Source organism: Ranitomeya variabilis, chromosome 7 (genome assembly GCF_051348905.1).
Source record: "Ranitomeya variabilis isolate aRanVar5 chromosome 7, aRanVar5.hap1, whole genome shotgun sequence".
Lineage (NCBI taxonomy): Eukaryota > Metazoa > Chordata > Amphibia > Anura > Dendrobatidae > Ranitomeya > Ranitomeya variabilis.
In genome coordinates, this window is record NC_135238.1 from 151,826,430 (window position 1) to 151,841,332 (window position 14,903).

The 14,903-nt window shown below is 42.7% G+C and overlaps 1 protein-coding gene across 7 annotated transcripts in view; it reads left to right on the plus strand.

Moving 5' to 3' along the window:
• The window catches only part of ICA1L (islet cell autoantigen 1 like), an 83,642-nt gene that overhangs the window by 14,878 nt on the left and 53,861 nt on the right, over positions 1-14,903 (plus strand). For all 7 annotated transcript variants that reach the window (XM_077272069.1, XM_077272071.1, XM_077272067.1 and 4 more), the window contains 4 exons: positions 2,602-2,770; positions 7,880-7,952; positions 11,839-11,962; positions 14,098-14,296. In XM_077272069.1, coding sequence (XP_077128184.1) covers positions 2,609-2,770; positions 7,880-7,952; positions 11,839-11,962; positions 14,098-14,296 — 558 coding nt within the window. In that variant the 5' untranslated portion in view covers positions 2,602-2,608. The remainder of the gene's footprint in view (positions 1-2,601; positions 2,771-7,879; positions 7,953-11,838; positions 11,963-14,097; positions 14,297-14,903) is intronic.

The following is a 14,903-nucleotide window of genomic DNA, read 5'->3' on the forward strand; positions in this document are numbered from 1 at the left end:
TTGTAAAAATTGGCTCGGTCATTAAGTACCAAATTGGCTCTGTCACTAAGGGGTTAAATCTGCATTTTGTCATATGAAAAACAAACTTTTATTTGGCAATGTTGACAGAAAATTGAAAAAGTTATGGCTGTTGAAAGAACGGAAGGAAAAAGAAAGATGCACAAGCAAACAAATGCCTGGTCTTTAAAGAGGACCTTTCACCATTTTTTTCATGTTAAACCAAAGATACAATTTAATAGTGATTGCAGAACCAACAAAACTATTTTTTTTTTTTTATTTCGCCTCACTGTTGCAGAGATATTAACAAAGAAAGTATATGGGACCTACTGAGTTAACTTTTGTTAAGTCCAAGTGAGTGTTATTAGTTTATACTGTGAGCGAGTATTTCTCTTTGTATGAATTGCCCAATCATAAATAGGCAGCAACATACTGGTGAAAGAAACTGCCTCCACCATATCTTAGGGTTCTTGGTGTGTAAGGGCATGTGCACACGTTCAGGATTTTTTTCGTTTTTTTGCGATATAAACGCATACATATGCATCCTATCATTTAGAATGCATTCTGCAATTTTTGTGCACATGATGCGAAAAAAACGCATCGCGGTAAAAAAAAGTAGCATGTTCATTAATTTTGCGGATTTTTCGTGGTTTTCCCGCTATTTAATGCATTGGGGAAAAACGCGAAAAAAACGAACAAAAAATGCGCACAAAAAAACGCATGGGGATTTCTGGCAGAAATGTCCGGTTTTTGTCAGAAAATTTCTGGAAGAAATCCTGAACGTGTGCACATAGCCTAAGACATATGATAGAGCTCTGATCTCTTGGTCTAACTTCCTGCATGATTTGAAAGTACAGCTGAGTTTAGCTGTGTCATATAGCAAACCCTTCTATCAGGTCTCCTCCTTCCATATCACTGTCAGCTCTGCTGTATTGCCCTTCCCCCATACTGTTTGTCTGGAGATAAGTCAGATTTATGTTTGTTGTGTTCACAGAATATTGTAATTGTTCTGAACTTAGAGCAGAGCTGGGTGTCATTACATCTCACACACTAATTGTGCTCTAACTGCAGAGTAATTGTAAGTTTTCATTAGCACAACAGACATAAGTGTGACTTTTGCCAGACAGTCAGAGTGGGGGGGAGGGAAGGTACAGCAGAGATGATAGTGCTCTGAGAAGAGTAGCGCTAATAGAAGGGTTTGTAGTGTGACATAGCTAAAGTCGGCTGTGCTGCCCCTCCCCCACGTCGACCTTAACTGATTGGTATTAGGCCGGTTTCACATTAGCGTTTCTGTGCGCAGCATAGGCCTGCGTACTTCTTTCCTTAAGATCCGCATGTGTCTTGCGTACCTATAATTGACATTGTGTATGCAGGTACATGCATCGTATGCGGATGCATCTCCATGCATCGTTTTGACGTTCCTGCCGAATGCAACATGTGGCACGTCAAAATGATGCACGGGGATGCAAGATGCATGCGGATCTTAAGGAAACAAGTACGCAGGCCTATGCTTCGCACAGAAACGCTAATGTTTAACCGGCCTTAGTCATCTTTGCTCAAATCCCATGACACTTTCTAATCATGCAGGAGGTTAGACCAGGAGACTAGAGCTATATCCTTATATCTCACACACAAAGGATCCTGAGCTATGGTGGGGGTGAGTTATTTTTCTTGTGTTACTGCCTGCTTATGATTCGTCAACTCATACAGGGCTAAGAAGTACACCCCCAGTGAAAATGATCTGATAACACCCATTTGGACTTAATAAAGTTAACTCATTAGATGCCAAATGCATATCTCTGCAACGGAAAGGCGAAACTAAAAAAAAAAAAGAAAAAAAGTTGTATGCCACTCTGCAGCAATTTTTACATTGTGCGTTCAGTTCAACTTGAAACATTTGATGGAAGGTCCTCTTTAAGGGGTTAAAGAGCATGTGTCACAAATCTGATATCATGCATAGAGCTATAACACTGCGCATATGGCGCTATAGGTCATTTTCTGCTAGCTGAGAAAAGTTGAGACATCCCGTAAAGTACACGAGCCTCTTAACTCTCTCAACCTACAAGGCCCATGAAGCTTGCTCTGTTAATATCAGTAGGCGTCTGAAAGAAATAGAAATGGCCGTCTATTCCTGAATAAAAGAGCTGTTCTTCCCCAGAAGCACTGACAGTGATGTTAAGTGTATACAGCTTTATACACTGGGACTCTCTGTGCCTTATGGTAAGCCCATATTTATAGGTGTAATAACTAAAACCATTATATAATATATCTATTTGTCCGCAGATTTGTGTTGATTCATAATACATTATATTTAAGAGCCGGGAGTTGTAAATATCATTTTCTTTGTCTCTCTACCAGGTAGATAATAATACACATTTAAGAAAGCTTATTATGGCTGCCGATCACATTGCATTACAACCAGGAGCTGTTTAATGTTTTATTTATTTGCTTGTGACCACAATCTGCTACTTGATGAGGTTCTTACTTATTCATGAAGGTTACTTGGTGACATCAGAATAGCTGACTGCAGTGTTCAGTGGTCTGGTGGAAGCAGAAAGCGATGCCCTGGGAGGAAGATATGATTCTCTCTCTGATTCCTCGCAGATCTTCCATGTACAGCAGCGGGCAGCTATGGGCAGGAGAGGACCGATCTATGGTCAGCCGCATGCAGAAGAAGTTTTGGGAAACAAAGCAGGTGTTAATCAAGGTTACGGGGAAGAAAGAGGATGAACATGTGGTTGCATCAGATGCTGAGCTGGATGCCAAACTCGAGGTAGAGAGATACAAGTGTACATTATTTACAAAATCTGACAGTAGGACCACATCGGTTACGGGATTCACTCAAAATGAATATTACAGCAGCATAATTGAATTATTGCTACAAATATTATACACAGTTATGTGCAAACTTAAGCAGGTACGGTATCCAGATGTGCTTAGAGATCTTGCCCACTGGCTTATTTAATTTCCTTTTTAGGACCTGTATGGAGGGTGGGCTCTATTCTACTAAAATAGCCTCATAGAGGGTTTTTTTGTATTGAAGGCATGCCTGGCGATCTCCCATACCGCACTCTTCTAGGTGTCCAAATCCATCTCAATAAATTATTTTAGCAGCATAACAATTCCAGGTTCCTCTAACAGAAATGTTTGCTTTTGGCGAGATAATTCTTACAAATCTCCAATGCAGGAAATAGCGCATAATGTAGTCTAAGTTAATCACAAAATTTCACCCTAGATCAGCAATCAGTGTACATTTCCAAATTTATCTTACCGGTAATTAAAAAACTTTTAAAGGAACATTAAATATAAAAAATACAAATAAGACTCTGTTCACTCTGCAAAGTGTTGTGCTGAACACACTGTCTCCATTGTGCCTCACAGAAAAGGACAGTGATGGAAGGAAGATTATTATTATTATTTCTTTTTAGAGCACCATTGATTCCATGGTGCTGTACATAAGGGTTACATACAAAATATTAATTACAGTGATAAAGCTAACAATGACAGAATGGTACAGAAAGGAGAAGGTTCTGCCCTTGTGGACTTGCAGTCTACAGGATAATGGAGACGGCGACAGTAGGTTAGGGGGATTATTGCCGCTCCGGTGGTGGTGAGGAGGGTCATTCTAGGCTGTAAGCTTTCTTGAAGAGATGCGTTTTCAAGTTCTATCTGAAAGTTCCAAATGTGGTGGATAATCGAATGTGTGGGGGCACAGAGTTCCAAAGGTTTGGGGTTACTCTGGAGAAGTTTTCGAGGCAATTGGGTGAGGAACGTATAAGTGTGGAGGAGAGAGGGAGGTCTTGGGAGGACCGGAGATTACGTATTGGGAGATTAGTTTGTAGATTTATGGAGCAGAGAGATTATAAACGACTTTGTTAGTTTGAACTGGATACATTGGGAAACTGGGAGCCAATTAAAGGATTTGCAGAGGTGGAGAAGCAGAGGAGTAGCCAGCAGGGCTGTGGAGTCGGAGTTGTGGAGTCAGCCCATTTTGGTGGAGTCGGAGTCGGTGTTATGGGAATTGAGGAGCCGGAGTCGGAGGTATGGCTTACCCACTCCACAGCCCTGGTAGCGAGGAGAAAGGTGAATTAGTCAGGCAGCAGAGTTAAGGACGGACTGGAGAGGTGCAAGATTGTTAGCAGGTAGGCTACAGAGGAGGATATTGCAGTAATCGAGGCGGGAGATGATGAGGGCATGCACTAATATTTTAGTAGACTCATGGTCGAGGAAAGGACAGATTCTGGAAAAATTATTGATTTGGAGGCAGCAGAAGGTGGTAAGAACTTGTATGTGCATTGTGACAAAGTCACTGGCAAAGTACTGGAGGGGAGGTATGTTTCACTAAGGGTGTTAGCTTCAATGACAGCAACCTAGCAAATGCTCCAGCACGCTAAGTGTGAAAGAGGTTAATCAGCCATGTTTAGTGCCAGGGTGACTGACCATCTGTAGAGTGGGAGGAGTTCAGAGGATAAATACCCAGCCTTCTAGAGCAGTGATTTTCAACCAGTGTTCCGCAGCACATTAGTGTGCCGCGACACATGGTCGGGTGTGCCGCGGGGAAAGTTCCCCAAACTATGGTGCCCCCTTTGTTTTGTTCCCCGGCAATGCGCAGCGATGCGCAGTCACGGAATAACACATGCGCGAGCTTTGAACGCTCGCGCGACTTAATCACGTCACCGAGGCCGGCGCGTCATCCTGAGAGCGGAGAGACTCTCGCATTTGCCCGCCGCCAAGGTAATGCCCGCCAATAATGCTGTGTATAATCATTAATTCAGCAACTGCTCATTAACCCCTTCCCGACCTTTGACGCCACGTAGGCGTCATGAAAGTCGGTGCCAATCCGACCCATGACGCCTATGTGGCGTCATGGAATGATCGAGTCCCTGCAGATCGGGTGAAAGGGTTAACTCCAATTTCACCCGATCTGCAGGGACAGGGGGAGTGGAACTTCACCCAAGGGGGGGTGGCTTCACCCTCTCGTGGCTACGATCGCTCTGATTGGCTGTTGAAAGTGAAACTGCCAATCAGAGCGATTTGTAATATTTCACCTAAAAAACTGGTGAAATATTACAATCCAGCCATGGCCGATGCTGCAATATCATCGGCCATGGCTGGAAACACTTATGTACCCCCCACCACCACCACCACCGATCTCCTCTCCGGTCCTCCGTCCGGTGCTCCGCTCCCCTCCGTCGTCCTGTCCGCTCCCCCATCCTCCTGCCCGCTCCCCCCGTGCTCCGATGCCACCCCCCGTCCTCCGATCCACCCCCCATGCTCAGACCCCCCCTCATACTTACCGGGCCTCCCGGTGTCCGTCCGTCTTCTCCATGGGCGCCGCCATCTTCCAAAATGGCGGGCGCATGCGCAGTGCGCCCGCCGAATCTGCCGGCTGGCAGATTCGTTCCAGGTATATTTTGATCACTGAGATATAACCTATCACAGTGATCAAAATAAAAAAAATAGTAAATGACCCCCCCCCCTTATCACCCCCATAGGTAGGGACAATAATAAAAAAAGAAAATATTTTTTTTTCTTTTTCCACTAGGGTTAAGGTAAGAACTAGGGTTAGGGGTAGGGTTAGGGTTAGGGCATGTGCACAAAAAAAACCTAAAAACAGGGAGAGACTGAGAACTGTTGAGGAAGAGCTTCGTGTGTGTCTTTCCACCATTCCTGCCAGGATATCCCTTTTGTGTTTATCGAAACAGGCCCAGGTTTCACACTGAGTGAGTATAAATACATTTAGAATCTATATTATTAACTATATGTAGAATATGTACTGTTTTAGTGTCATTTTCTGCCATTTTGGTTGGTGGTGTGCCCCGGGATTTTTTAAGTATAAAAAGTGTGCCGCGGCTCAAAAAAGGTTGAAAATCACTGTTCTAGAGCATTCAGGGTGGAGATGGGCCTGGAGGTGCTAAGCTCTGGAGCTGTGTTTTCATGTTAAGGGAAGTTGAACCTTTTGTTGTTTGTTCCTGAAGCGGGTGGATTCCCGTAGCAACAAGGACTGGCCTATATGTTACACGTTATATTTTTGTTTTCCTGTTATGCCAGGTTTTGTTTTGCTAACGTTTCACTGGTTTATGCAATACTTTTTTTTACTAAACCAGTGGAAGATTTAAAGAGACAGTGTGTCTACCTCTACCTCTATGTGCAGTCAAGTGAGTCGATCTACCAAGGGGTTTGAACAACAGGGCAGAGTCGAGGGTTACTCTGAAGCCGCGGACTTCTGGTATAGGGAAAAGCTTGATATTTATTGTGATAGAAAGATCAGGCAGGGGAGTTAGGTGAAATGCAGGAAAGATGAGGAGTTCAGTTTTGTCCACATTGAGAATCAGTATGAGAATAAGGAGGATATGGCTGATAGATACTCTGGGATTCTGGACAGCAAAGATGTAGATTTGAGTGTCATCAGCATATAGGTGATACTGGAGGCCACAGGACTTTGAGCTGTCTCAAGTCAAAGGTATAGATGGAGTAGAGTAATGGTCTGAGGACAGAGCTTTGAGGGACATCGACAGAGAGAGGACCGGATGAGGAGGAAGGATGGCAGTGTGAAACACTAAATATACAGTTAGAAAGGTATGAGTTGATCCAGGAGAGGGCAAGGTCTTTGATGCCAAGGAAGAAAGGATTTATAGTAGGAGTGAGTGGTCTACTGTGTCAAAAGCAGAGGACAGGTCTAAAAGGAGGAGCATGGAGATGAAACTGAGTACAAATGTTCAGCATTTGGACTCCCTTTGCCTTATTGAAGTAAATAAGTACATTAAGGCGAAATACAGATTCTTGTTTTCGAGTACGAAAACATAACCAACCTCCAATGAAGTTTACACAGTAAGGTGTATACAAAATAATAGATGTCTCTATGTCCATGTATATCTCTACTCTGTACATCACTACTGACCCAAAGGCAACAAAAAAGATAGCTACAAAATGCTGAAAACCATATAAAAATGCCCCGGGGGATTTGGGACTCTGTTCTGTGGAAAAATGAAACAAAATTAGAAATTTTTGGCGGAGGACAAATAAAGCTTTTGCAGAATAGAACACTCTGCCTACAGTGAAGCATGGCGGTGAATTGGTGATGCCTGTGATGATGCTCTCAAGCCCTGAAACCTGTAGTATGTGGAGGGCAAGATGGATTAAATCAAGTATCAGGAAATCCTAGAAGAAAACATCATGCCTTCTGTTAGAAAGCTTCAGCTGGGACATCATTGGACCTCTCACCAGGACAGTGATCCTAAACATATTTCAAAGTCTACCAAGGCTTGGTGTCTGAAGAAGTCTTGGAAGATTCTGGAATGGACTCACCGTTACCTGACTTGTACCACATAGAAAATCTTTGGTGAGCTGGAGGCCATTGCCCATGAGGAATGGCGTAAGACTACTCAACAATATTGTCAGAAGTTGGTGTCTGGCTATGCATCATCTGTATAGCAGGCTTTAACAGGCAAAGTGGCTCTACTAAGTGCTAAAGATGCAGTAGTCATTAAAAGTTTGTGTCGAATCTGGAGAAACCACTTGGCATATAATTTGTGTTGTTCTATTAAATTGCTCTTGTTTGACTGCAATCATCAGAAAGGGGGTTGTATAAATTTGATTGCAACTGTACGATATATTGATGATGTTTAATAATGTTTTTACAGAGTCAAATCTTGCCAGAGACAGATTTCTGCTCAGTATGTCTATCATTTTAGATTATATTTGAGTTATTGAACATCATTTAGATATTTTTATAATTATGAACAATTATCTCACAACTTCTTCAGTGCTCCAGTTGTATCTTGATGATTTATGTGAAATATAATCTATTTTTGTTTCTTTAGTACCGGTAGTTTCTCCTTTTATGATGACTTTTATGGTGTGCTTTCTCTACACTCTCTAGATATTTCATTCAATTCAAACTACAGGATCTGAATTGCTTAAAATTATTGAAAAATATCATCAAGCTCTCAATGGTATGTATAGATTATTGTATGTGTATAATGCAGAGTATTTATAGAGGCTTAATTGATGTTTTCTATAGAGGGAAGTACAGGTCCTTCTCAAAAAATTAGCATATAGTGTTAAATTTCATTATTTACCATAACGTAATGATTACAATTAAACTTTCATATATTATAGATTCATTATCCACCAACTGAAATTTGTCAGGTCTTTTATTGTTTTAATACTGATGATTTTGGCATACAACTCCTGATAACCCAAAAAACCTGTCTCAAAAAATTAGCATATCAAGAAAAGGTTCTCTAAACCAGTGTTTTTCAACCAGTGTGCCGCGGCACACTAGTGTGCCGCGACACATGGTCGGGTGTGCCGCGGGGAACGGGAGTCAGCTGTTCTCTGTGCCGACTGTCAAGCTGACAGCCGGCACAGAGAAGCTGCAGCGCGCCGGCTCCCGGAGATCAATTGTACTCGCAGACATCTACCAGCTGCGAGTACAATTGAGGCTCTGACTGCCGGGTCAGAGCGACGCCAGCAGCGTGATCAAGTCATGTGATCACGCTGCTGACGTCACTATCCGGCGCGCAGGAGAAAGAAGAGACTTGGTGGTAAGTGCTCCTGTGCTGTGGAGCTGAAGACACCGAAGATTCAGCATGGGGTGGGTTTATGGGGAGTATGTGGGGGGATTTATTAAGTGTGTGGGGGGATTTATTCAGTGTGTGGGGGGATTTATTCAGTGTGTGGGGGGATTTATTCAGTGTGTGTGGGGGATTTATTCAGTGTGTGTGGGGGATTTATTCAGTGTGTACGTGGGGGGGGGGCTGGAATTTATTTAGCATGTGTGGGTCAGGGTGCATTTATTCTGTGGAAGGGGATGGATTTATTCTATCGGAAGGGCAGTGGATATATTCTGTGGGGGTGAGTGGGGAGATGGGGGTGGACACAGTAGCGAGGGGAAAAATGTGTGCTGACAGTACTGGGAGCAACGGTGATGGGATGTGTGAGGACAGTATGGGGAGTCGGGGGAATGTGTGAGGGGGGAATGTGTGAGGAGGAAATATGGAGAGAGCAAAGGGGTATGTTAGCAGGGGGGGGATGTACAGGAGGAGGCTATTAGAAATGTGTGCAGACAGTATGGGGGGATGAAAGTGTGAGTGGACACATAATAGATACTGAGTAGTGTGAGGGTAACAGCCAGGAGGAGACAGTATGCCAAGTAGGAGGAGTGTAATGAAGGGGCACAGTAGAGAGACTGGGCTCTCTATGAGGGACACCGTATGAGAAGGCAGTGTGAAGTATGGAAAAGAGAGAGAGGGTAGTGTGGATGGCATGTACCATAAGAGGGACAGTGAGGGTCATATTATGCGCTGGGAATAAAGTGAGGGGCAATTATTTACTCAGAGGCTCAGCCTAGGGCAGATATTGTTATTCCGGAGCATTATAATAACACTGCTATCTTTAAGGGTGTTGTGTCGGGATGTGCTGCAGAAGACAGGAGAAGATGGAAGTCTGCAGAAACGAGCTCTGCCGGTGGATGAGAAGAGTCATCATGGCATCTGGACAAGGTGAAGATGAAAAGAAAGAGGCGACTCCACAAACAACGTCATCTATCAGGTACCTGGATGTAAATGTGTTTTTTTTGTGATACTAATTCTCATTTTTATTTGTTAGGAACATTAAAGGGGATGTCCAAGGTTGTGATGAGTCTGCAGTCATACTATGTGACTGCAGACTTCTGAATTCTCACAGTGCACACTGCTATCATAATTCTCTGATGTTGGTGATTTACATACATGCGGTCTGCTGACTAGACATGTGTGGCCTCATTCAATGAAAATGAATTGACTGAGGCCGGACACGTCTAGTTAGAATGTGACCAGAAGTATCCAAATCACATACTTGTGCTGTCATGACCGTCCACTCTGGCCACCGGCAAGGGAGAATCCTGAAAGTGTGCAGTGCTTGCGCTGTGAGAATTCAAAAGCCTGCAGTCACATAGAATGACTGCAGACTTTCATCTCAAACCTGGACGCACCATTTTGTGCCATTTTGGTTGGTGGTGTGCCTCGGGATTTTTTAAGTATAAAAAATGTGCCGCGGCTCAAAAAAGGTTGAAAATCACTGCTCTAAACGACCTATTACCCTAATCTTTTGAATCAACTAATTAACTCTAAACACATGCAAAAGATACCTGAGGCTTTTAAAAACTCCCTGCCTGGTTCATTACTCAAAACCCCCATCATGGGTAAGACTAGCGACCTGACAGATGTCAAGAAGGCCATCATTGACACCCTCAAGCAAGAGGGTAAGACCCAGAAAGAAATTTCTCAACAAATAGGCTGTTCCCAGAGTGCTGTATCAAGGCACCTCAATGGTAAGTCTGTTGGAAGGAAACAATGTGGCAGAAAACGCTGTACAACGAGAAGAGGTGACCGGACCCTGAGGAAGATTGTGGAGAAGGACCGATTCCAGACCTTGGGGAACCTGAGGAAGCAGTGGACTGAGTCTGGTGTGGAAACATCCAGAGCCACCGTGCACAGGCGTGTGCAGGAAATGGGCTACAGGTGCCGCATTCCCCAGGTAAAGCCACTTTTGAACCATAAACAGCGGCAGAAGCGCCTGACCTGGGCTACAGAGAAGCAGCACTGGACTGTTGCTAAGTGGTCCCAAGTACTTTTTTCTGATGAAAGCAAATTTTGCATGTCATTCGGAAATCAAGGTGCCAGAGTCTGGAGGAAGACTGGGGAGAAGGAAATGCCAAAATGCCTGAAGTCCAGTGTCAAGTACCCAGTCAGTGATGGTGTGGGGTGCCATGTCAGCTGCTGGTGTTGGTCCACTGTGTTTCATCAAGGGCAGGGTCAATGCAGCTAGCTATCAGGAGATTTTGGAGCACTTCATGCTTCCTGGCACCTGCTCACAGTGCCAAAACCACTGGTAAATGGTTTACTGACCATGGTATTACTGTGCTCAATTGGCCTGCCAACTCTCCTGACCTGAACCCCATAGAGAATCTGTGGGATATTGTGAAGAGAAAGTTGAGAGACGCAAGACCCAACACTCTGGATGAGCTTAAGGCCGCTATTGAAGCATCCTGGGCCTCCATAACATCTCAGCAGTGTCACAGGCTGATTGCCTCCATGCCACGCCGCATTGAAGCAGTCATTTCTGCCAAAGGATTCCCGACCAAGTATTGGGTGCATAACTGAACATTATTATTTGATGGTTTTTTTGTTTGTTATTAAAAACACTTTTATTTGATTGGACGGTTGAAATATGCTAATTTATTGAGACAGGTTTTTTGGGTTATCAGGAGTTGTAGGCCAAAATCATCAGTATTAAAACAATAAAAGACCTGACAAATTTCAGTTGGTGGATAATGAATCTATAATATATGAAAGTTTAATTGTAATCATTACATTATGGTAAATAATGAAATTTAACACTATATGCTAATTTTTTGAGAAGGACCTGTATATCATATGCAGAATGATGTCTGTATATAATTGTACATTCATATAGGACATGGATATAACCACTCATCTTTCATGTTTCTTCGATGCTTGGTATAGAAATTTGAAAGGGATTGTCCACCTTATTTGTGAAAAAAAAAAAAAAAAATAAATAAATATATATATATATATATATATATATATATATATATATATATAATTTTTTTTTTTTTTTTTTTCGGAGCTGTTTTTTTCTAATTTATGACCACAGACCATATCAACAGTTAATGTGCAGGGAGACAAAAGACCTGTAAAGGCAAAATGATGCAACATTTGTAATAAAACCCAATTGTGAACATTTATTTTATCCCAAAATACTTGCATTTAAGTTTAAAAAAAAATTAGTCCCAGTAAGAGGACATTCCCTTTAATGCTGTCTTTTCGTTTCTAGCTCTGTCCCTGGAAGAAAATGACTTTGGTTTACACCTGAAGGTACATGCTCAGCAAAACAGCACAGGAGCTGGAAAAATGATGAAAGTCACTGGCAATGCTTTGTGCTCATCTGCTGGCCAGAGGTATACGATTACCCTTATCTACTCATTCAGGGCACATTACACTTTGCAAATTATATTTATCAACATAAATGTTAAATGGGTTGTAAGTAGGTTATAAAAAAAGAGATTCTCAACTGTTCACATTTATTGGGAATCTGTCACCCCCTCGGGACGAATATGATCTATTAATATGGGCATACAGCTAATAGAAGTGGTACACTGGTCCTACCTGTATGCCTCATATTAATGGTCTTGGGTTTTTTTTTTATCGCATCTATTTGAGCCTTATATAGATTAAAACTGAGACATTTTGATTTTATTTAGTTGATTTTAAAGTAAGAGATTATTGAAAATTGATGAAGATGACTTTGTATTTTGGAAATGGATTTGACTGGATCTGCTAATGTCAGAATAATATCATCTGCGGAAAGGCCTATCTTAAATTCCCTCGAATTTGATTTGATACCTGTGATGTTCTGGTCATCTCTTACTAATTGTGCCAGAGGTTCAATGGCCATAGCAAATAATAGAGGGCAGAGAGGGCATCCCTGTCTTGTCCCGTTTGTAAGAGCAGTGCCTTCTTAAGACTGGCATGCACAATGCCAATTTTAAAGGGAACCTGTCCCCCCAAAATCGAAGGTGAGCTAAGCCCACCGGCATCAGGGGCTTATCTACCGCATTCTGGAATGCTGTAGATAAGCCCCCGATGTATCCTGAAAGATGAGAAAAAGAGGTTAGATTATACTCACCCAAGGGCGGTCCCGCTGCAGTGGGTGTCGCGGTCCGGTCCGGGGCCTCCCATCTTCTTACGATGACGTAGTCTTGTTGTCTTCACGCTGTGGCTCCGGCGCAGGCGTACTTTGTCTTCCCTGTTGAGGGCAGAGCAAAGTACTGCAGTGCGCAGGCGCCGGGAAAGGTCAGAGAGGCCCAGCGCCTGCGCACTGCAGTACTTTGCTCTGCCCTCAATAGGGCACATAAAGTACGCCTGTGCTGGAGCCGCAGCGTGAAGACAAGAAGAGGACGTCATCCTAAGAAGATGGGAGGCCCCGGACCGGACTGCGACGCCCATCGGACCAGAAACACACTGGGACCACCCCTGGATGAGTATAATCTAACCTCTTTTTCTCATCTTTCAGGATACATCGGGGGCTTATCTACAGAATTACAGAATGCTGTAGATAAGCACCTGATGCTGGAGGGCTTAGCTCACCTTCGATTTTGAGGGTGACAGGTTCCCTTTAACGACTCGGGGCCTATTTGTGTGTTTTATTTTTCTACATTATGCTACTTATTTTTTATGTGTAACAATTGTTTTCATTTATATTTCATAAATCTATAGTGTCCACAAAATGTAGCAACTTTGCAATATATCTTATTAGGGAAATCTGCTTCTTTCTCCACCAGGACTGATCATTCATTCTCATGTCTTGATTTACCGGTGAAATCTGTATTCAGTGAAGACAGACTTTCCCATTACTGAGATAGGAGAAGGCAGTTGGTGCTGATAAGATTCTATGTAATCGGAGGCAAGAGCTAGAGACAGAGCACCTCCCTCCTTTTCCCTCTTCTGGTCTACACAGAATCTCATTAGTAGCAGCAATCTGTCTTCACTGAGTACAGATGTTACCTATAAAATTAAGAATTTTTGAAATGACCAGTCCTGGTGAAGAAAGAATCAGATTTCTCTGATAAGATATACTGCAGAGTTTCTAATTTTCATGTGTACTATTCATATATAAAATTAAAATGATAATCAATGGGAACCTATCAGCAGGTTTTGCTATGTAATCTGAGAGCAGCATAATATAGGTCAAGAGAGCCTGATTCCAGCGATGTATCACTTACTTGACTGCATGGTGTATCTTTGATAGCATCCATGCTGATCTATGTGTATCCTCACCCACACCCCTGATTGGTACCATCATGTGTACACTTTCAGCAAGCTATCAATCAGTGGTGGGGGCAGGGTTACACAGTCAGGCAGTAATAATCTCCTGCTGATAAAATACTTTTTGAATTAAGACTACAGCACACAGCCTAGTAAGTGTCACATCCCTGGAATCAGGCTTTGTTTCTCTATATTATCCTGCTCTCAGATTAAATAGCAAAAACCTGCTGGCATATTCCCTTTAAACTTACCTTTTTTGCATTTTCAGGTTAGCCTTGTGTGCTCCGCTTTCCCGTCTTCAGCAAGAAATGGACACCTTTACTAATCGAGCAGTCTCTGACACCTTATTGACCATCAACCAAATGGAAAAGGCACGGACAGAATACAGAGGGGCTCTGCTATGGATGAAGGATGTATCCCAGGAACTGGACCCTGACACCTACAAGCAGATGGAAAAATTCAGAAAGGTCAGAAAAGTAGTTGGAAAAAGGTGCATCGGAAATCACAATCTTATTTCCAAAAAACAATACTTCTTGCCATTGTTAAGGATTTTATTATATTTATTACAGCGCCATTTATTCCATGGCGCTTTACATGTGAGGAGGGGTATACATAATAAAAACAAGTACAATAATCTTAAACATTAGAAGTTACGACTGGTACAGGAGGAGAGAGGACCCTGCCCGCATGGGCTCACAAGGGTTAAAATGTTATTCTCATCTCTGCCTTTCATGGTCGACTTAAAAACAGGTTCTAGGTCCTGGCCGTCAGAAATGGTGATACGAAAACAGGCAGGTGCAGCTGCGCTACGCTGTTTGTGTAATTCCCATAGAAATGAATGTGCGTTATGAAACAATCATAGTGAAGCTAGCGACTCTGTTGGCGTAACCCCCAAGTTGTGGAAGCAGTCAGGACCTAGATCAGCGTTCTACCCATACTGTACAAGGTTACACTTAGTGCCAGGATAGAAATGTGCTGAGAAATGACTACGTCTATATTTATTTTTGCTTCACAGAGCAAAAGTGTTTTAATTATTGGCTCAGACATTTCAGTTTTTATTTGCTGACATATTTT